General features: G+C 38.2%; 1 protein-coding gene across 1 annotated transcript; it reads right to left on the bottom strand.

Annotated features, from left to right (window-relative positions):
• Positions 1 to 267: 267 nt before the first annotated feature.
• Positions 268 to 2,900, bottom strand: LOC127074607 (uncharacterized). The gene is made up of 6 exons (XM_051015939.1): positions 2,753 to 2,900; positions 2,492 to 2,624; positions 1,728 to 1,939; positions 1,402 to 1,642; positions 828 to 964; positions 268 to 732 (listed from the first exon to the last, which is right to left on the bottom strand). The coding sequence occupies exons 2-6, from the start codon at positions 2,613 to 2,615 to the stop codon at positions 505 to 507; spliced, it is 942 nt and encodes a 313-aa protein (XP_050871896.1). The 5' UTR covers positions 2,616 to 2,624; positions 2,753 to 2,900; the 3' UTR covers positions 268 to 504.
• Between the last annotated feature and the right edge of the window lie 20,569 nt (positions 2,901 to 23,469).

Below are 23,469 nucleotides of genomic sequence, written 5' to 3'. Positions count from 1 at the left end.
TTGGTAGATATATACATTAAATTTTAAGACATTTACACCCTATTTAATATAAAACGGGTGTAAATTGTCACCTATTACACCCTGTTTTAGATAAAAAAAGGTGTAATTGGTAGATATATACATTGAATTTTAGGACATTTACACCCTATTTAATATAAAACGGGTGTAAATTGTCACCTACATACATTGGTTCAACATTTACCGTTTTATCTAGAAAGATTTTTCATTTGTATATATTTTCGCATGAAAAATGAAAAATGCCTGAAGTTCAATTGAAGACATACTATAATGAATGAAAAGAGTGCTTCGAATGAAGAACCCGTGTCCGAAGCAAGCATTTAGTATTTGAAGTTAAAAATACTACACAATGTTCCATTTGTGCACAGTACAATGTTAGTCTTTAACATTACATCTGATAATAAAAACTCCAGAAAATGCAATCCACCATTCAAAATTACCAGTATCAGAACGAATATATTACAGACCACTGCAAAAGCAAGTGCCTTAGTCGGGCAATGCAGTTCCTCGCTCGAGGTTATTTTTAATCTCCAATGTGTATTTACCAAAGGCACGTTCAATCTTCTTGTTGAAATGCTCATTACGGTCATTGATCGAGTCAACATCTTTCTCTTCGCGAAATGTTCTTCTCCTGCTAAATGCCCTGCGCTTCTCGTCCCTATCCTTTAGCTCTTGAACCATCCTATCAATCTTGTCCTCTGAGATTTTTGGCGCCTATAGTGGAGGAAAGATAACTCATAAAATATCCATTGATGTGCATAAGTTTAAAAGAAAAAACAGAGAAGATAAATGATGTTTTGACAGTATACCTTTCCATACTGAAGACTTGAAGCGTCGCGATAGAATTCTGGATCAGCTTCTTTCATTCTATTGTATTCTTCTACATCAACTTCAATGTTCTTGGTCCTCTTTTTGTATGCATTGTATAATGTCTTTTGATTAAAAACTGGTCAAAGTAAAACAAATAGTTACATTAGCTTCCTTTCCATCAGAAATTCTAAATGAATGCCCTTATCTCTCATATAAGATGAAACTTAGATTTCAAATAACAAAAAAATGTCCTGTGATCTAGACAAATATTTCAAGGTGTTATTCTGCCTATAAACACTTCTTTTCAATATTTTAGCAACATAACATTGGTGGGATTCTCCAAAATAGCAAATGTAGATGCAAACAAATCTAGGAACCTTCATTTAATAAAGTATAATATGACATTGTGATGTTGTTTAATCCACGTAGTCAAGCTTACAAACTCTACAGGGGTCTGAAAATTTTGATATATAACCAAACCAGCTAGAAAAGAAACATACTGATTGATTGTGCAATAAACATACTGATTGATTGTGCAATAACATTTCTTTGTCGAATATAGAAAAAACATACCATCCCAACCAGATGGGGCAGGATCCTTCTCCCATTTTTTGTATTTCTCTTCTGCAGCCTCCTGTGTGTCAAGCATATATGCCTTTGTCATATCCAATCCATTTGCATCAAGAAGCTTTCCAATCTTTTTCTTTCTACCATCAAGCCACTTCTGCTTAGAAACACCCCTAGACTCCGTTGGAGCCTCCATCCTCTTTTTTTCATTAGCTATTTCAATTTGATTACGCTTCTTTGCATCTTGCTGCCAGAGAATCAAAGTAAAAATCTTAAGTTTATTCCACTAAATAAATAAAAGTTACAAACATGATATTTTCATTGTTTAATACCATTTTGGCTCTCAACTCCATCCACTTTTTCTGTCTGGCAGATAGTTTCGGGAAGGAGCCATCCGTGTTTTCAATAGCAGGCTGATCAGGTTCACTGTCAGAATTTTCTTCAGCTTTCGGTCCATCATCGTCATCATGCATTCCCTCGTCAGGATATACTTCATTTGGAATGGCTTGCTCACGGCCACTTCCACCACTAGCTTGAGCAACTTCTGATATAACCCAGAAAACACCGCGTAAATAACTTTCCACAGACAAACTCATAAGCATATATAACCAAAAATAATACTAAAATTCGCCGCCTAAAAAATATAAATACAACCAATAACAAGATAAATTATTACAAAAGAAAATTCATCACGTATATATTTGGTTTAGCTTTTGGAAGAGTCAAAAGCAATTCAGAGACGTAGAATTGATTTTGAAATAATTTTGAGATGCTTGGTTCTTCTATAGTATAATTGATTCTGCCTTGAGAATTGATTCTACTTGAAGCTAGAATTTGTAGCTTTTGAATTTAAACATGATTTTTACATTGAAATTTATTCTTCAACTCAACTTTGCATAAAGTTGTCCTAACATAAATCATTTTACATTCAACTCACTTTTAACCCGCATCAACTTTACATAATCAATTCACTCAAAATCAATTTTTTTCACCGCACAACCAAACAAGCGCTTCTCAAAATCAGTTATAATTCTAAACACAATGAAACCAATAGACAAGTATCACCCAAATTATCTTGTGTAATTGAAAAACTAACCAGACTCATGTTGCTGCATCCTGAGTTTAGCTTCAGCGATGACTCTAAAGCAATAATCAGTACATTCATGAAAACGATTACTTGCATTCCGGCAATCGGGATGCACATCTCGTTCGTCAGACATGTTTGGTTGCTGCAAAAAAAAAAACATGGCGCATGTTACAAAAAACCCTAACTTAACAAAGTGTATATTACAAAAACCCTAATTTGAAAGGAGATAACGCAATACAGAGATTGGAATTGAAAGAAAAGAAAGATTACAGCTGAAATAGAAGTGATGAATGAGGTTGTGATTGATGTTGGGTTCTCTTTGCGTTGCGTTGAGAGAGAAGAGAGTGATTTAGGGTTGAAAGAGAGAATTGGGAATTGGATTCGGATTTGGGTATGCTTGTTCCAATTTCGACTTGGATGAAGAATGATGAAGCCGTTGTGGGTTGTGAAGATTTCCGAGCAATCACGTTCTTTGTTCCTTTTTCACTATTTCTTGCACTTCATCGATGATGAAAAGTTTCTAAAATGTGAAATGAAAAGAAAATTTGGAACATGAGAAGTCATGGTTATATTTTAGGCGGTAATGATAAATTGTACTTAGGGATTCCTAAATTTACACCCTATTTTAATATAACGGGTTTAATATAAATTTAGTCATTTATATTGTTTTGCATTATACACCCTATTTTTAAATATAGGGTGTCTATTGTTATATTAATATTCCAAAATTTACACTCTATTTTAATATAACGGGTTTAATATAAATTTAGTCATTTATATTGTTATAATTATACACCCTATTTTTAAATATAGGGTGTCTATTGTTATATATTAATATTAAAATTTATTATTTTTTTAAGAAAATTTAAGATTAAACAAATAAGAATAATAAAAGTTATTGTTTAAGGCACGAATATTTTATTTTTATTTTTAAATTTACACCCTTTTTTTGAATATCAGGTGTAATATAGAGTTGATAATAAATAATAGGGTGTCTATTGTTACGTACTAAAATTCAAAATAAGACTTTATTTACAAAACTGCCACCGCATTTGCTTTTTACACCCGTTGTTGGTAAAACGGGTGTAAATTTACAAATTATATTATTCTTTTTGTACTAGTGGAATATGGCGTTTTCCATATAGGGGATGGCGTTCGTCATCCTTTGTTTTGCGCTGCAGTTTGAAATGAGCTTTACTTGGTCTTTCACCCAACCATTGTTCTCCTATTTTCTCTCCCACGAACCAAGTAGGTTTCACTTGACATTTTAAGGCTAGGATCATTATAAATAATCATTTTACTCTTCTGTTTTGGGCATCCAAGCTTAGTATAAACATAAGCCATAAATTCAGTATAATTAGAGCTTTGACTCCTTACATCAAAGGGTTATCGCATTTTGTTCGTGTATCAAGCATGCAACACTTTTATTTTGAAGTTATTTATCTTCCCGCATTTACATTCCGTCGAAGTTTATTTCTGTCTACCCGCATTGTATCAGATTCAAGTCTCTGATTGGAACAAGTTTTTATTTTATTCAGTTTTATTTACACTTTAATTTCTTTATCTATTTAATATCTTTGCTTTATTTTCCCGCACTTTATTTATTGCATTTTATTTCCTCATTTTTGCCTTTAAACTGCTTTATTTAAATCCATCGTTATGTTTAATTCTAAATCTAAACCAAATGCCTTTTTATTTACCGTAATCATGTCTAGCAAATTTGTTCGTACTAGAATGTGAAGACCGTCATTTGATAGTACTCTGTCCGTTATTTCTTTGGAGATACAATTTTGGGTTGTTTTGGTTTTAACGCAATTTTTCCTAACTTAATCAAATCCACTACTACGAACATAGGATAGTGATAACGTCAGATAAGATCGTAAGTTGTCTGACACTAAAGATTAAAAATGGTTATTTTTTATTAGTAAATACCGCGAAAACGCTTATTAATTACTTAGGAGGTTTAAGATTTCTAGAAGAAGGTTTTAAAACTATTTACGAACGCACACCTATAGGGTTAGAACCCGGTCACCTGAGCGGAAACTAGGGACCCTTTTTTATTTAAACTTACCAGTCAAAAACACTTTTCAACTAAGTAAAGAATCTAATTTAATCAGCAGTTGATGGTGCAAATTTTGATCGAATAACTCATGTTGAATCTGTGAAAGAGGCATGGGATATTTTTGTCAAATACTATGAAAGATGTGAGAAAGTAAAAAATGTGAAGTTGTTGACTTTATGCAGGAAATATGAGTTAATATGTATGTGAGAAAATAAAATAGTTGCAACCTATATATCTAAGATGCAAAATCTTGTTCACTTGATGAAAGTTTGTGGTGAAACAATGATAGACAGGATGATCATTGAGAAGGTGATAAGAACTTTGACCTTTCATTTGGATCATGTTATTATGGTTATTCAAGAATTAAATGCTCTAACCATAATGAAGTTAGAAAATATTGTAGGCTCATTAGAAGCTCATGTGATGTGAATTGTTGAAAGAAGAGGGGTTTAAGAAGTCATTCAGGCTTTGCAAGCTCATACTTGGAAGAAGAATTATGGATATGGAAAGATCAAAGCAAAATTTGATAAAAGAAATTACAAGAAGGTTTCTTGGCATCACTCTAAAAAGAAGAAGAATGATGAGAAACCTGAATCTTCTAAAAGAGGAGGGACTCCTCATCATAAAGAAAAAATTGATAATAAAGTTGTATAGTGTTATAATTGTGAGAAATTGGATCACATGGTCAAGGACTGCTGGTACAATAAGGGAAAGGAGTTTTTAAAGATAAATGTGGCGGTGATGAAGCAAAAATGGCACAAGATGATTCAAATGCTCTGAAACTATGGTCTTTATGGTTGTAGTTTTAGATGAAATTCTAGTTCAAAGACTTGGTTCTTTAACACAAGATGCTTGAGTCACATGACTTGTCATAAAGCATGGCTTATAATGTTTGATGAGTCAAGAAGAAGCACGATTAGGATTGTTAATAGTAGATCATTACAAGAAGAAAAAGCATACAACATGGTCATTACAAGTAATGGAAAGTCAACAATCATTCTAGATGTTCTTTATGTACCAGGTATGAAGTGTAATCTTTTAAGTGTTAGTCAACTTATTAAGAAAGGATTCTCAATAATGATGAATAATGAAGCTCTTGAAATTTTTTATCCAGGCAACAAGGTAGCCTTGAGGTCTTCTTTGTCAAAAAATAGGACCTTAAAGACTTTTATAAGCTCTAAAGAATTTCAATGTCTACCAGTTGTGGTTGAGCACAAACAAAGTTGGTTGTGGCATATGAGATTTGGCCACTTAAATTTCATATCACTCAATCAACTTGTTCTACAAGAAATGGTGATTGGTATACGAATGTTCTTAATTCCTGAGAAGTTATGTGAAGTTTGTTTGGTTGGAAAGAAACCCAAAAATGCTTTTAAGTCCTATCTACCTATGAGATCATCTTGCATTCTAGAAGTGGTTCACTCAGATGTTTGTAGCCCTTTTGAGGATTGCACCATTGGTGAGAATATATATTTTGTATCATTTGAGGATAAGCATAGTAGGAAGCTTTAGGTGTACCTAATAAAGAAAAAAAGTGATGTATTTTAAGTCTTTAAAGGATTCAAAATGCTTGTGGAAAATCAGAGTGATAAAAAGATAAAGGTACTTAGAACATATGGTGGAGGAAAATACACTTCCAAGATGTTTGAAGAATTTTGTGCATAACATGTGATTAATCATTAGGTCAATTATCCATATATCCCTCAACACAATGGTATATCTAAGAGAAGGAATATAATAATTCTGGAAATGGCTAGGTGTATGTTGAAGCAAAAGGGTATGCCTAACTCATTATAGGGAGAAGCAGTAACAACTACTGCATATGTGTTGAATAAGTTTCTAACAAGGATACTAAAGAGTAAAGTTCCAGAAGTTTGGAGTGGTAAGAAACTATTAATGAATTATCTTAGGGTGTTTTGTTCAGTGTGTCATAAGCATGTGCCTGATGTTAGAAGGAAGAAGTTATATCATAAAAGTGAAGCCATGATAATTGTTGATTATCACAAAACTAGAGCTTATAGATTGTTTAATCCAATCCAATAAAGCTTAAGGTCATTAGGGACATCATTATTAATGAAAATAAAACATGGAATTGAGTGTATAATAGCACCACTACCAAGCCTTTGTTGAACTCAAGCTTAGAGGCAATAGTTGAGGATTCAAACGATGCTTCACCATAAGAAATATAGGAGAATGTTCTTGATGTGATCCAAATACCTCAAAGGATAATGATGACTCCAACAAGACTACAATATTGTGAGGTGATTGCAGATATTGAAGTCATAAAAGATGGAAATATTGTTCACTTTCAACTACTAGCAGATGTTGAACCTATCAACCATAATAAAGCCTTGAAGAATGAAGCCTGTAAAGCTGCAAAGATTGAAGAATTGGTATACATTGTGAGGAACAATAAATGGAAACTTATGAAATTGCCAACTAACACCAATGCCATTGAGGTCAAGTGGGTGTATAAGTCGAGTCACAATCCCGACGGCTCAATTTCTAAGCATAAGTCTAGGTTAGTAGTAATGGGATTTCTGCAAAGAACAAGTCTTGACTACTCTGAAGTTTGTGCTCCAATTGCAAGGTTAGAAAAAATCAATTTAGTAGTAGTTCTAGGCTGCAAGAGAAACTGGTCATCTTTTCATTTGGATGTGAAATATGCGATTTTTAATGGACTATTGGATAAAGAGGTTTATGTTACTCAACCTCCGAGATTTGTGAAAATATGAAAGGATACGATGGTATATAGATTGCACAAAGCTGTTTATGGCCTTAAAAAAGCACCTAGAGTTGGGAACAAGAAAATTGATTCTTATTTAGTGGAATTGGGTTTCATAAAGTGTCAGCATGAATATGGAATGTATGAATAATCAATGGGAGATTACATCACTTATATGCCTATATGTTGATGACATGTTAGTCATAGGAAATAACATTAACAATCTGAAAACGTTCAAGCAGTTGACGATAAAAGAATTTGAGATGTCATATTTGGGAAATATATTATATTTCTTAGGTATGGAATTACTAAAAATTGATAAAGGCACAATATTGAATCAGAGGATATATGTTAGATAAGTTCATATGAGAATCAAAATGCTTGAATCTAATCTAGCAGCCTTTCCTATTGAAGCAAACCCGAAACTTGAGAAAAATGGTGATGAAGATAAGGTGGATGTAACTCTATTCAAAAAAATAGTAGGTTCGTTGAAATATCAATGCTACAACATGGGTGACATAGGATTCTCAATTGACCTAGTAAGCAGATACATTATTGATCCTAGAGTATCTCACATGAAAGCTGCAAGAACAATCCTAAAATACCTAAATGGAATAACCATTCATGGTATTCTTTTTCCTATAAGCACAAATGATAATGATGTAATGATCCTGTGCTATTCAGACACAGATTGGTATGGATACAAATATGATTGAAGAAGTACAATTGGTTACTTCTTATAGGTCTTTGATGCACCGATATCATGGCATACTAGTGTAAGACCCCAATTTTGTCCCTAAGATCCCTCATGGCATAATAACATTTCATTTGCATAGCCTCAAGGATCATTGAGCATCTTGGTTCCCTTTCCCTTTGGGCGGGACTCCTTGTGAGTGGTTTGAGATCACCAAGCATGCTTGAATTGTATATCATTTCTTTTCTTGTTTTGTTTACTAACCAAAAGCACAAAAATATGTCACTAACATCTTTTGTTTGTAGCTTGAGCAATCACAAGGTCAAAAGCTTCTAGGAGATCCTTGATGCAATGACATGGCCAAGAAAAGATGAAGGCAAGCAGGGTAATAGTTCCCAAAGCTCTCATCCATCAAATATGCCTCCCTAGTACCCCAATGCATCATTTTGACCAATCAAGTCAAAGGGTTTGAGATCTTGCTCTTCAGAGAAACCCTAATTCATCTGTACACTACAATGCCTTGCTCATGAAGTAACCTTAGCCCATGGTCAAATACAATCATGGGAAGTTCTTTAATTCATCATTTCATGCATATTTGAACTTATTTGAGTATCCTCAATCATCAATTCATCAAGATATGTGTCATGGACTTGAGAAGTTGATCAGTCAATTCATCTGACTATTTTGAAATGCACTGAGACCTAACTTTTCATGTGTTGGTCAAATGGAGATGGTTCCAAAAGCAAAAATGTTCTTACGGACAATATGAACAACTTTCATGTTCATCAAAATTTGATTTGAAGCTTGTAAGGCCATCTTCTATTCCAATACATTATAGGTCATTTTGACTGAAACCCTAATTTTAGGTCGACTTCCTAAGGACATAACTCATTCATTTTTTATGATTTTGAGGTGGGATAAAATGAATTGGAAAGCTTAAGATGTCTACTTCAAATGTTATGTTGAACAAAATTTCAAAATCTCAAAGGAAATACATGTGATAATGCAAGACATTATAGGTCCTTTTGGGTCAAAGGCATTAAAAGTCAAAAAAGTTCAACTTCAAGTGCCCATAACTGCTTCATCAAAAATCCAAATGATGCAAAATTTAAGTCCATTTTGATTGTCTTGAAAATATCTACAACTTTGATGTTGGAGGTTTTTTAATTTGAAGCTTGCATCATCAAAACAGAAGGGCTTGAAAGTTGGCCAATTTTAGAAACCTTGCCTTGACATGTTTTGCACATCACACTTTAAACTCAAATTTCATAAATTTCCACATTCCAAATGGATTTTTGACCAACATAACATTTGTTCCTCACACAAAGAGCTTTCCAACCATTACCCCTATGCCTATGCTTGGATTTTCTAAATGGTATTTTCGAAGAGGTGAATGATTAGGTTCAATTGTGGAATTCATGTTGAAATCTTGTTGCACAAGCCAATTCAGAGCAAATTACACGTCCAAACCCTTGGCATTTGAACTCAGCTTGCATTTGGCATTGATTTTGGGCCTTGTGCATGATCATGCAAGCCCATGCAAGTGGTATCCAAATTCATGCACACGGATCATCTCACACTTTCCTTGCCAATTCCTCTATAAATAGAGACTTCATTCCCTCCATTTTGAAGACCCAATTCAACCTGAAATGCTGCAGAATTCATTCTCCAACCATCACTAAAGAAGCAATTGCATTTTCTTCAAAAAAATTCAGATCTAGAATTCAGCTTCATCTGGTTGTATTCTTAGATCTAATGCTTCTAGACCTTCATTATACACTTCATTGAACTTTTGTTTTGATAAAGCAAGCAAGGTTTCAAGCTCAAATCACCAGAACTCAAGCTTACATTCCAACTGGTATTTCCTTCGATTCTCCTAATCCATTGACCTATTGGCTTAGATTTTATGTTGGCTGAAGTCCTCTCAATAGAGGCATCATGTTTATGCTTTTAATTTTTGCAATTCATTGAGTTCATGATGAACACCAAATTTTTCAACTTCTGATTTCTCAAATCCTAGAGATCTAGAATGAAAATGGATGGTACAAGGATGATGTACATCATCCCAGCTTTCTAATGATGTATATATCGCTTGATTTGGTTGCCTTTTGAATTTCTGCAATTTGGCCGGAATCTGGAAGCTCACCGGAGAAGACGGTGGCTCCGGTGGCTTCATCATCTCCAGTTTAAATATGGACCGTGTGATGGTGTTTCCAGATTCGATCCCAGACGTCCGTTGTTATGACTTTTGTTTCTTTTCCCTGTGCGTGCATTGATCAGAGACCACCATAGGCGCACCCTTAGGAGCGTGTGATCTGCCAGCTCAATTAATGAGCTCAGATCCAACGCTCCTTGTTTTTTTGCTTTATTTTATTTTCTGATTTTATTTTCTTTATTTCCTTTTATTTCAAAAATTAATATCTCTTTCATTTTTTATCCAAAAAATATGGGACCAATTGCATTATTTCCCAAATAAATTCTAGTTTCTATTTTTGATTTTTAATATTTTTTATTTCATCATTTGATATTTTTTGTGAATTTTCTCTTTTCTGGTTATTTTTAATTCATTTTAAATAGTTTTTAATATTCAAAAAATACAAATATATTTTCCTAACCTATTTGAATGATGATGGATCTATGAAAAATATTCTCATCAATTTCTGAATTGATTTGAGATTTTAGTTCAATTAGGTTATTTTTATTCATTTTTAATTGATTAAAAATAGTTTCTGACTTTTAAAAATGCTGAAATTTTTTGTCAAACTTTGTTTGACCTTGTTGAACTTAGGATAAATCACTTGGACCTTTCAAGGTTGATTTGAAGTGATTTTGAAGTTTGACCTTTCTTTATTTTTTTAATTCAAGTTTATTTTGAATATTAAAAAATGCCAAAAATATTTTATTCTTTTCTTGACTTCTGTCGCAACCTGAAAAATATAGTGTGCGAAAAAACGACCGACGAAAGAAAATGACAGAAGAGTCGCCACCGTGCGTTATTTATCCCAAAGGAGGGAAAGGAAACACTCGAAGTAAACCTGAAAAGAGGAAAGGAAAAAACAAGGTCTCGCAACCAAATCTTGGGTTCGGGAGTCGGTTATGCGAAGGGAAGGTATTAGCACCCCTACGCATCCGTAGTACTCTACGGGATCCACTTTTGTAGTTCTTGTCTAAAGGGTGTGAGTTTATCTTGTGCTGTTTACTAAAAAAAGGGGTTAAATGAAAATGACTCGCGCGGATGTTGCATCCACTGCATACGTATCTCATCTGAATATGAGAATCAGAGTCTTCGTAGCTCGGCTGACCTATGGGTTGGGGGGATATGTACTCGCTAAGACATCGCGTCTTATGCCTACGTATCTCATCTGGAATGAGAATCAGAGCAAGCCGTAGTTCGGCTAACTACGGGGTTAAGGATTATGTTTTGGGGCGGACAACGTTACTACGCAATCTACTGAATGCTCGACCTTTGGAGACTTACTCACCTGTAGTAGAAGGAGTAAATGTGTGTTTAAGAGAAGAAAAATCAATGAAGGGTTAGGGTTTGGGATGCTCATGCAAAAAGGCAGTCCTTGACGAAGGAACTGCACTACCTGCGGGGATACGAACACATGCAAAACAAACATGTATAAAGTAAATGTGCCAACAAGGCAATCAGAATAAATCTCCCAAATGGTATCCCACAAGCAAAGTGGAATATCCAACGAGCTATCCCTGCAAAAGTCATGTGAACCTTCACAAAAACTCAACAAAAGGGTTAGTGAAACAAGATAAGGATTAGGAGAAAACATGCTATGACAAACGTAAGTCAGATTAGAGCAAAACAATATGGATTTTCATGGATAACAGTATGGTTTCAGAAACCTCAAACCCTGTGGCATACACTTCAGAAATTAAACGATTAAGCATTCAAGGCATTATTTATACATTCATACATAATTATGAACCCGTGGGCAAAAACCTAATGAAATTCATCCATCATACCTCAAACATTCAGAGTATTCAACTTCAAAGCACAAAGGTAATGGGAATAAGGGCAAACCCGATTGGAGAGATCGGTTGAAGTCAAATGGCACGGCTGGATTTGTAAACCAATGTTAGGGTTTGCTTGAGCTGAAAGTGTGTGAGTCAGAATGAACTTTTCAGAGTTGCCTGGAGGTTGCTCTGAACTCTGTTAGCTCTTCTCTCACTATCTTTTTCCCAGACAGGGTAATAGGAATAGAATGGTCTTTTGTTTCGCTGAAACTCTGAATTTATAACCTGATTTTTGTGGACCTGTGGGCTCAAATGAGAGAGGTCCAAGTCCAAGATTTTTTCTTTTATTTATTTATTTATTTATTTATTATTATTATTATTATTATTATTATTATTATTCGTTTTTTTTTCTTTTCAAAACACGTGGGCTTCGTCTAGCAAGCATGACAGCTCATGAACAAACCTTTGCTCCTTCAAGATTAACGTTTTGACTGACGAATAGACCCCTGTTGGAAGTAACTCAAGTCTTTCCCTTGTGTTGACTGATCATCTAAATAGAGCCCACAAAGTGTCCTGGATGATGTTCAAGCTTCTTGGATCTGGTTTCGATTGCCATGATGAAATGCAAATGCTAAGTGACCTAAAAATGAATGCATGAATGAGGGGTAAAGCGTATGCTTCCAGGAAAAATGAAGGGTATATTTTGGGGTATTACAGTTGCCCCTATTCAATCAACTGGAGACCTGGAAAGGAGATAGCAGCGGCTTTCGTGCTTTCGGGGTATCAAGGGATTGAATACAATAAAAGCCCAAAAATTTGCACCGAAGTGAAGTGAAGTAACAATGCCTGTCAGAATCGGTAAAGAGGTGGTCTTGAAAGAAGAATCCGTCTGGTACGGTGAGAGTCAGTTTGAATACCGAAAAAGAATGTTAACCTGGATACCAAAATAAATGGTAACACAAAAATAACCATGGCCTGAATGCCGCTCATCAGTCTGAATACTGGAAATGATTTCGACCTGAATATCAGGAGATATGAGATTATTAATATCGGTCTGAACACCGAGAGGCTGGCCTGAATGCCACAAGTTGCGTCGACCTGAACGTCGGAAACTTCTTCGATTTGAACATCGGAAAATTGGCCTGAATGCCACAAGTTGCATCGACCTGAATGTCAGAAACTTCTTCGATCTGAACATCGGAAAACTGGCCTGAACGCCACAAGTTGCATCGACCTGAAAATCGGAAACTTCTTCGATCTGAACATCGGAAAACTGGCCTGAACGCCACAAGTTGCATCGACCTGAATGTCGGAAACTTCTTCGATCTGAACATCGGAAAACTGGCATGAACGCCACAAGTTGCATCGACCTGAACGTCGGAAACTTCTTCGATCTGAACATCGGAAAACTAGCCTGAACGCCACTTCGGTCTGAATACCGGAAACTTCATGCCTGTCAGCATCGGCAGAAATAGGGAACGATAATAGAGGCGGCGCATGGGCCAATGACACTTGCTGGGGATAACAAAGGTAAGTCATGAACAATCTTCAGTCTGAGTACTGGAAACAACTTCTGGCTTATCACTTGGGATACCGAGAACGTTTTATGCTTACATGCGTATGTTTGAATTTTTCAATGGCGTAATGCTCCATGGAAATGGAAATGCTACGCGATTTGGGAGGATGCAATGCAATATGATTCTACATGCAGGGATGCGAAATGCTGGGTAGAATGCCAAACTGAGGCAAGGGGATCTGTTGGGGAAATGATCACCATATTCTGGACCCTGGCAAGGCTGCTGGAGATGCACAGCGCAAAGAATTCTGTGGGGAAATGACCCGCCACACGGTGTTCTAGCAATGACGAAATACCGAGATTCTGACTGGGGAGAGAACGACACTGAAAACCTGCTGTTGGGGAAAGCGATAGTGGTTCTGGCAACCACGATCTGTGAGAGATGAATCAGCAGGGGAAGCAAACACCGATACGGTACCGAGGTTCTGCTTCAAGGAAAGAAACCATGGATCTGGCATTGGGATTATCGATCTGGCCTCGAACTCTGAGGAGCAGCCGCTTCTGCTAGGAAGATACAGTCTGGCACTGTCAACTCCGCTGGGGGTATATAGTCTGACACTGTCAACTCTACTGGGGAGTGTATAATCTGAAACCACCTCTTGGGGGGAGGTACAGTAGTGAGAGCCTGCTGGGGATTGAAGAATCCAACGCTCTAATCAGCTCTGCAGGGATAAGATACCAAATTCGTCTGTTGGCGAAAAAACATTCACGATCATCTGCAGGGGATTTTAAGGAAATGCCCCGAGGGTACCTGTTCTGAATAGACGATCCAAAGCACTTAAAATTTACAACAATTTTAAATGTTTATTAAGCATGTACCTGTAAAGCTCTTATGTGTCATGATGCAATGTTTATCAAAAAATTCGGACGTCATTTTTGCAAACAAAACAGAAAAATGAAAATGAAAACAGAGATATACTGAATAACATGATTTTATTGATTGAACGGCCTTTGAATAGGCATTTACATCAGGAAGCAATCCATGGAAAGAGGTAATCGCACAACAGATAAAAACAGACATTAATCTAATGGCAATGTGAAATGGATTTCTATTGGGTTCCAATTCTGCTATGACTTGCTCGTCTTCAAGATCCTTCAGATGATCAGCTTTCTGAAAAGAGTGATTGGACTGTTTCCTATCCTTCAAAAGTTTCCAGTCATTGACACGAGATGAGATTCAGAACACAGTCATTCGCTTAATCCCTAACTTTTGCCTGGATCGCCCTTTTCGGGTTTTCAATCCACCGGGATACCCATTTTTGCCTAAGTTGCCTTTTCAGGTTTTCAACTTACCGGGTGTACGATCTTTTCATTTTTAATCCCTAATTTTTTCTTGAACCTTTTCATTTTCTTGGTTCGTCAGGATGCCCATTTTTTGCCTGGACTATTCTTTTTACTGTCCAGCGGGTCTATTTTATGCGAAGTATTTTTTAACTGCGTCTGAGTTCACAGGGGAAGTGAAGTTTTCACCATCCATAGTTGCAAGCATTAAGGCCCCACCATCAAAAACCTTGGTGATAATATACGGTCCATCATAGTTAGGAGTCCACTTGCCCCTGTGATCTGTCTGAGGAGGAAGGATCCTTTTCAACACCAAATCTCCGACATGGGAGCATCGAGGACGCACTTTCTGATCAAAGGATCTCTTCATCCGACTTTGATACAACTGCCCATGACAAATGGCTGTCATTCGCTTCTCTTGATAAGACTCAACTCATTGAACCTTGTCTGAATCCATTCAGCTTCGTCTAACTTGACATCCAACAGGACTCTTAGAGAAGGAATCTCCACTTCAACAGGTAGGACTGCTTCCATACCATACACAAGGGAGTAAGGGGTTGCCCCGGTCGATGTACGTACTGAAGTACGGTACCCATGCAAGGCGAAGGGTAGCATCTCATGCCAATCTCTGTACGTAACGACCATCTTCTGCACAATCTTCTTTATGTTCTTATTTGCCGCTTCAACAGCACCGTTCATCTTAGGGCGATAAGGGGAAGAATTGTGATACTGAATGTTGAAGTTCTGGCACAACTCCTTCATCATTTTGTTGTTGAGATTAGAACCATTATCAGTAATGATTCTTTCGGGAATCCCATAGCGACAAATGATTTCTTTCTTGATGAATTGGGCAACCACATGTCTGGTGACCTTCGCAAATGACGCTGCTTCGACCCACTTGGTGAAATAGTCGATGGCAACAAGGATGAAGCGATGCCCATTGGAAGCGGTCGGCTCAATCTTTCCAATCATATCGATTCCCCACATAGCGAGAGGCCACGGCGAAGACATCACATTCAAAGGATTCGGCGGCACATGCACCTTATCAGCATAAATCTGGCATTTATGACACTTCCGAGCATATTTGAAACAATCAGATTCCATGGTCATCCAGTAATAACCTGCTCTCAACAATTTCTTAGCCATTGCATGTCCGCCGGCATGAGTACCGAAGGAGCCTTCATGAACTTCCTGTATTAACATGTCTGCTTCGTGTCTGTCCACGCATCTGAGAAAAACCATGTCGAAGTTCCTCTTATACAGCACATCGTCGTTGTTCAAGAAGAAACTGCCTGCCAATCTTCTCAAAGTCTTTCTATCATTATTGGATGCCCCCTGCAGGGTACTCTTGATTCTTCAGAAAGCGCTTGATGTCGTGATACCAGGGCTTGTCGTCAACTACCAGTTCAGCAGCAAACACATACGCGGCCCTGTCGAGGCGCATCACATCGATCCTGGGAGCGTGGTTCCACCGAATCACGTTGATCATGGAGGATAGAGTGGCAAGAGCATCTGCCATCTGGTTCTTATCACGAGGTATGTGATACAGCTTTACTGTTGTGAAGAAAGTCAATAGTCTTCTCGTGTAATCTCTGTAAGGGACCAGATTGGGCTGGAGAGTGTTCCAATCACCATTCACTTGATTGATCACTAGAGCTGAATCTCCGAAGATGTCCAGAGTCTTGATTCTCAAATCAATGGCTTGCTCAATACCCAAGATACAGGCTTCATACTCAGCTTCATTATTTGTGCACTCAAAAGTCAGACGAGCGGTGAAAGGCATGTGGGCACCTTTCGGAGTAGTAATGACAGCACCAATTCCACTTCCTCTGGAATTGACAACCCCATCAAACAACAACGTCCACCTTTCGTCTGGATCAGGTCCCTCCTCAACAACTGGCTCTTCGCAGTCTTTTATCTTGAGGAACATGATGTCTTCATCTGAAAAATCAAACTTCATCGGCTCATAATCTTCAACCGGCTGTTGAGCAAGATAGTCTGACAGAATACTCCCCTTGATGGCTTTCTGGGAAGTATACTGGATGTCGTAATCTGTCAGTACCATTTGCCAACGAGCAACTCTTCCGGTGAGAGCTGGCTTCTCAAATATATACTTGACTGGATCCATTTTGGAGATCAGTAAGGTTGTGTGAGACAGCATGTATTGTCTCAATCGCTTAGCAGCCCATGCAAGTGCACAACATGTTTTTTCAAGCATTGAGTATCTCGACTCGCAATCTGTGAATTTCTTACTCAGGTAGTAGATGGCATGCTCTCTCCTACCTGTCTCGTCGTGTTGACCGAGAACATAACCCATGGAATTGTCTAGTACTGTCAAATACATAATCAGCGGTCTCCCTGGGACCGGAGGCACAAGGATAGGAGGATTCTGCAAATACTCTTTTATCTTCTCGAACGCCCTTTGACAATCATCATTCCACCGGATAGCCTGATCTTTTCTCAACAATTTGAATATTGGCTCACACGTGGCTGTTAGGTGAGAGATGAACCTTGCAATGTAGTTCAACCTCCCTAAGAAACCACAAACTTGTTTCTATGTTCTTGGCTCAGGCATTTCCTGTATCGCTTTCACTTTGGCCGGATCCACCTCAATCCCTTTTCCGCTAACAACAAAACCCAGTAGTTTTCCAGATCTCACCCCAAAAGTACACTTGTTCGAATTAAGCCTCAGCTTGAATTTCCTCAAACGCTCAAACAGTTTCTGCAAATTCACCAAATGTTCTTCTGGTGCCATCTTAATTTGATTATAGCCAGAAAAGCCATCCATGAAGGAGAATACCGAGAACTGAGCCGTGTTATCCACCAAAACGTCAATGTGAGGTAAGGGGAAATCATCTTTAGGACTAGCCCTGTTCAGATTCCGGTAGTCAACACACATCCGTACCTTTCCATCCTTCTTAGGTACCGGAACGATATTTGCAACCCATGGCGGATATTTTGTGACTTCTAGAAACCCTGCATCCAACTGTTTTTGCACTTCTTCCTTTATCTTGATAGCCATCTCTGGTCTTGTTCTTCTAAGCTTCTGCTTGACTGGAGGACAACCTTCTTTGAGCGGCAAGCGATGTACCACGATGTCTGTGTCAAGCCCTGGCATGTCCTGATAAGACCAAGCGAAGATGTCAACATACTCTTGCAGCAATTCAATCAACCCCTTCTTCACATTGTCTTCCAAAGCAACCCCTATCTTGATTTCTCTCTTGGCGTCCTCGGTGCCGAGATTAATCACTTCAACAGACTCTTGATGCGGTTGAATGACCCTTTCCTCTTGTTTTAATAACCTGGTAAGTTCTTCAGGGAGTTCACAGTCTTCATCACCCTCTTCTTCAGCTTGAAAGATTGGATTTTCAAAGTCGAAGCGAGCCATAGCAGAACCGTTATCAATAGGATCTGGTGATGTGCATCTGCATGAGTGATGGTATGTGCTTATGAGTGTGAAAAAAAAGAAAAGTGGAAACTAAACAAAACATTGCCATTTTTTTTTGAAAAACTGCAAAAATAGAAAGACAGGGAACGAAATATTTGAATGCAAAAAGACGTCCTTTATTTATGATAAAAAATGCAAGTGTCACATAGATGAGCCCTACAATGAGTCATTACGCCCTGGCGGAACGTAAGACTTGGATATGCATGAATAAACAAAGAAAATTACTCCTCCAGACAAGTGGCTTGAACAATCTCCTCAGAAGACCAATTATTGAGAACTTCACCCGGGATCCTCGGACGCACCCAGTTATCGATGTCGCAATCACTATCCCCATCTTCATTGTTGACCGCAGATACTAATTTGACTTCTCCTTAAACCATGTTAACGTTGGCTCCACCATGCTGGGGCATGGGATTGCTGACGACATTAGGAGTTGGTGCAAAGTTAACGGCCTTTGAATCAATGAGGTCCTGAACTACGTGCTTAAAAGATTTGCAGTTCTCAATATTGTGGCCAGGTGCCCCAAAGTGGAAGCTACACCTAGCGTTGGCGTCATAACCCACCGGAAGCCTACCAACGGGAGGAGCCAAAGTGTGCAACTACACAAGTTGTAGTTGTTGAAGACTAGAAAGCAACTGAGCGTACGACATTGGAAGGGTGTCGAAACGCCGGTCCATCGTCCTTGGCCTCGGTTGATAGGTGGGTCTGTTACCCGGTTGTTGTGGTTGGTACTGAGCTGGTTGACGCTGTGGTTGTTGTTGTTGTAGTGGTGCTGCAGCTGGAATGGTCACAGCCGCAACATACGGTTGCTGATGATAGTTCTGAAAGTTATTCCTCCGGTTATCCCTGTTCTGATAAGAAGATATGGCACTTGCATCCCCTTCTCTTCTCTTCTGTCCCTGAATGAACGGATTCTTCACCCCTGATGAGGATCCACCTTCACTCTGGGTCTTGTATGTCCTTAGGTAATTCTCCACCCTCTCTCCGGTAGAGACTACATCAGTAAAATTGGAGGCATTGCAACCCACCAGGCGCTCCAAATAAGGTCCTGGCAGAGTGTTCATGAACATGTTAGCCATTTCCTTCTCCAACATAGGAGGTTAAACACGGGAAGCTGTTTCTCTCCAGTGTTGAGCGTATTCTCTGAAGCACTCATTGCTTTTAAGAGACAGATTTTGAAGTTGAGTTCTGTCCGGAGCCATGTCTGCATTATACTGATACTGCTTCACGGAAGCCTCAGCCAAATCCCTCCAGCAACGGATGTGGGCTCTGTCCAGCCTCATATACCATTCCAGGGATGCCCCAGCTAGGCTGTCCTGGAAAAAGTATCTAAGCAACTTTTCGTCATCGGAGTATGCAACCATTTTACGGAAATAGGCTTGCACATGGGTCTTCGGGCAAGAGTTGCCATTGTATTTGTCAAATATCGGGACCTTGAATTTCGGTGGCACTCTCACACCTGGGACAAGCCCCAAGTCAGCAACATCTACTCCCAGAGGATTATGTCCTTCCACTGCCTTCAACCTCTCTTCCAATCTTCTAAACATGGGGTCCACACCATGACCCATACCAAAGTCTTCCTGCAGCAGAGGGAACTGACCGTCCTGATCATCATGAACGGGCTGTTGACCGGAGGTGACATGTAGGATTGGGATAGGCCCCGGTTCATTGGGTCCATTAGCCTCTCCAGCTGAAGGGTCAGTCACCGTCTCTGGTTGAGCAGGGGGATTCCTCTGTATCATCTGCCTGAGCTCTTGTTGTCCCTGAGCCACCCCTTGAACCACATCCATGAATTGATTCATGCGGATTTTCATCTCGGCGAACTCTGCCTGTAGGCTTTCCATTACTCTCTGTTGGTTTCTGCGGGTACCGTACCGGTGAATGCCTGGGTCAGCTGTCCTGCTGATTGAACACCAAACAAACTGAGAACACTGTGGCGGTACCTGTTATGCAAGACATGCTAATGAATATGTAAATGCAATGACATGTTTATCAATTCCAAAGGTATTCTACCCCCTTGATTCCAGTCTCTCAATAGATAAACGATGTAAAAAAAAAGACTAATCCGTTGATGAGAACCAAGAAAATTTTGACTAGAATCAAGTAGAAGATATAAACCCCACAGAAATGGATAAACATGTGTGAATGATTATGAATGCAAAATGATGTGATGCAAAATGATGTGAATGCAGTGCAGTGGCATGGGAATCAGGATCGCTATATTTGCTTGAACATCTGTCAGGTTGCACTGTCTGGAGAGAAATTAAGAGCACACCAAACAAAGGTCATGGGATGGATCATGTTATCCTTAATATCAACCACTCATTTTGGTGGATTATGGTTTACACCTTATCAACACCCAAGTTTCATTGATATTAAGGATACCTGATCGGATCAACCATGAATCAAGGGTTTGTTGCAAGTCACGAGCATTGAGTTTAGGTTAAGAACCACCCAAAAGGAGTGTACTAAGGTTTAAACCTGCCAAACATGTTCTACAAAAGGTTCCCATAGTCATAATCCCATCTTTCGGATATTATCGGAGGAACGACTACTCGTATTCCAAAATATTCTCAAGAGAGACTCTTATGCGTGTAGTATCGCGTAACAATCGTATCAAATCTTACACTTGAACGACTTTCGCACTACGTCCTACGAATAGGCCAAGATGGGTTTGGTAAACTAAGGTCCTCGACTTCTAAGGTGTATATTGGAAAAAGTAATGTCTAACCACAACTTACTTGTGTGACATTATTGATCTCAACATGACCTCCACCAAGTGAATGGGCTTGCAAGTCAACTTGCTAAGGAATAACTCCACACAAGTCGACAAGACTATGCCATTCTCCTATCCTAAGTGCACTCGAGTTCGGGTATAGAACTCATCTCACAAAGATCACCAAGCAGCCATAGCCAGCCAACAGATACAACAATGATATGTACACAATGCAATAAGGTAAAGCAGGTAAATAAATAACTGTACAAAAGCATGAACACCCAATAAACAAACAAACTACAAAAGCTAGGAGGGACTCGCTTAGGGAAACCGGGTCCCCAGTTGTCGCAACCTGAAAAATACAGTGTGCAAAAAAACGACCGGCGAAAGAAAATGACAGAAGAGTCGCCATCGTGCGTTATTTATCCCAAAGGAGGGAAAGGAAACGCTCGAAGTAAACCTGAAAAGAGGAAAGGAAAAAACAAGGTCTCGCAACCAAATCTTGGGTTCGAGAGTCGGTTATGCGAAGGGAAGGTATTAGCACCCCTACGCATCCGTAGTACTCTACGGGATCCACTTTTGTAGTTCTTGTCTAAAGGGTGTGAGTTTATCTTGTGTTGTTTACTAAAAAAAGGGGTTAAATGAAAATGACTCGCGCGGATGTCGCATCCACTGCATACGTATCTCATCTGAATATAAGAATCAGACTCTTCGTAGCTCGGCTGACCTATGGGTAGGGGGATGTGTGCTCGCTAAGACATCGCGTCTTATGCCTACGTATCTCATATGGAATGAGAATCAGAGCAAGCCGTAGTTCGGCTAACTACGGGGTTAAGGATTATGTTTTGGGGCGGACGACGTTACTACGCAATCTACCGGATGCTCGACCTTTGGAGACTTACTCACCTGTAGTAGAAGGAGTAAACGTGTGTTTAGGAGAAGAAAAATCAATGAAGGGTTAGGGTTTGGGATGCTCATGCAAAAAGGCAGTCCTTGACGAAGGAACCGCGCTACCTGCGGGGATACGAACACATACAAAACAAACATGTATAAAGTAAATGTGCCAACAAGGCAATCAGAATAAATCTCCCAAATGGTATCCCACAAGCAAAGTGGAATATCCAGCGAGCTATCTCTGCAAAAGTCATGTGAGCCTTCACAAAAACTCAACAAAAGGGTTAGTGAAACAAGATAAGGATTAGGAGAAAACATGTTATGACAAACGTAAGTCAGATTAGAGCAAAACAATATGGTTTTTCATGGATAACAATATGGTTTCAGAAACCTCAAACCCTGTGGCATACACTTCAGAAATTAAACAATTAAGCATTCAAGGCATTATTTATACATTCATACATAATTATGAACCCGTGGGCAAAAACCTAATGAAATTCATCCATCATACCTTAAACATTCAGAGTATTCAACTTCAAAGCACAAAGGTAATGGGAATAAGGGCAAACCTGATTGGAGAGATCGGTTGAAGTCAAATGGCACGGCTGGATTTGCAAACCAATGTTAGGGTTTGCTTGAGCTGAAAGTGTGTGAGTAAGAATGAACCTTTCAGAGTTGCCTGGAGGTTGCTCTGAACTCTATTAGCTCTTCTCTCACTATCTTTTTCCCCAGGGTTCTTCTCTCATTATCTTTTTCCCATACAGGGTAATAGGAATAGAATGGCCTTTTGTTTCACTGAAACTCTGAATTTATAACCTGAATTTTGTGGACCTGTGGGCTCAAATGAGAGAGGTCCAAGTCCAAGATTTTTTCTTTTATTTATTTATTTATTTGTTTATTATATATATATATATATATATATATATATATATATATATATATATATATATATATATATATATATATATATATATATATATATATATATATATATATATATATATATATATATATATATATATATATATATATATATATATATTTATTTTTTTTATTTTTCGTTTTTTTTTCAAAGCACGTGGGCTTCGCCTAGCGAGCATGACAGCTCATGAACAAACCTTTGCTCCTTCAAGATTAACGTTTTGACTGACGAATAGACCCCTGTTGAAAGTAACTCAAGTCTTTCCCTTGTGTTGACTGATCATCTAAATAGAGCCCACAAAGTGTCCTGTTCAAGCTTCTTAGATCCGACTCTGATTGCCATGATGAAATGCAAATGCTAAATGACCTAAAAATGAATGCATGAATGAGGGGTAAAACGTATGCTTCCAGGAAAAATGAAGGGTAAATTTTGGGGTATTACAACTTCCAATCTTCATCTCACTTCTGTTTTTGATTGTTTGACCTTGACTTTCAATGTTATTGGTCAACATATGAGGAGTGGTACATTTTATTCCATTTAGTGCACTTTAATTTTGTCATTTCCATTTCTCTTATCCATCTTCTCCTTCTTCTTCTTCTACTTCTTTTTATTTTTTGATCAATGAGTTGAAGGTTGATAAGTTAGTATTGATTAAGGAGATTTAACCTTCCTATATTCAAATCTAATTCATCTTGAT

This window comes from Lathyrus oleraceus, chromosome 4 (assembly GCF_024323335.1).
Source record: "Lathyrus oleraceus cultivar Zhongwan6 chromosome 4, CAAS_Psat_ZW6_1.0, whole genome shotgun sequence".
NCBI lineage: Eukaryota > Viridiplantae > Streptophyta > Magnoliopsida > Fabales > Fabaceae > Lathyrus > Lathyrus oleraceus.
Note: the sequence above shows the minus strand (reverse complement) of the source record. Positions and strands in the feature narration are given on the sequence as shown.

Excerpts from the sequence above, each read along its gene's own strand:
- LOC127074607 (XM_051015939.1), bottom strand. The coding sequence starts at position 2,615 with ATGTCTGACGAACGAGATGTGCATCCCGATTGCCGGAATGCAAGTAAT. Across the intron at positions 1,643-1,727 it reads TGGAGTTGAGAGCCAAAATG|CAAGATGCAAAGAAGCGTAA; the intron begins GTATTAAACAAT and ends ATTCTCTGGCAG. Across the intron at positions 965-1,401 it reads TGCCCCATCTGGTTGGGATG|TTTTTAATCAAAAGACATTA; the intron begins GTATGTTTTTTC and ends TACTTTGACCAG.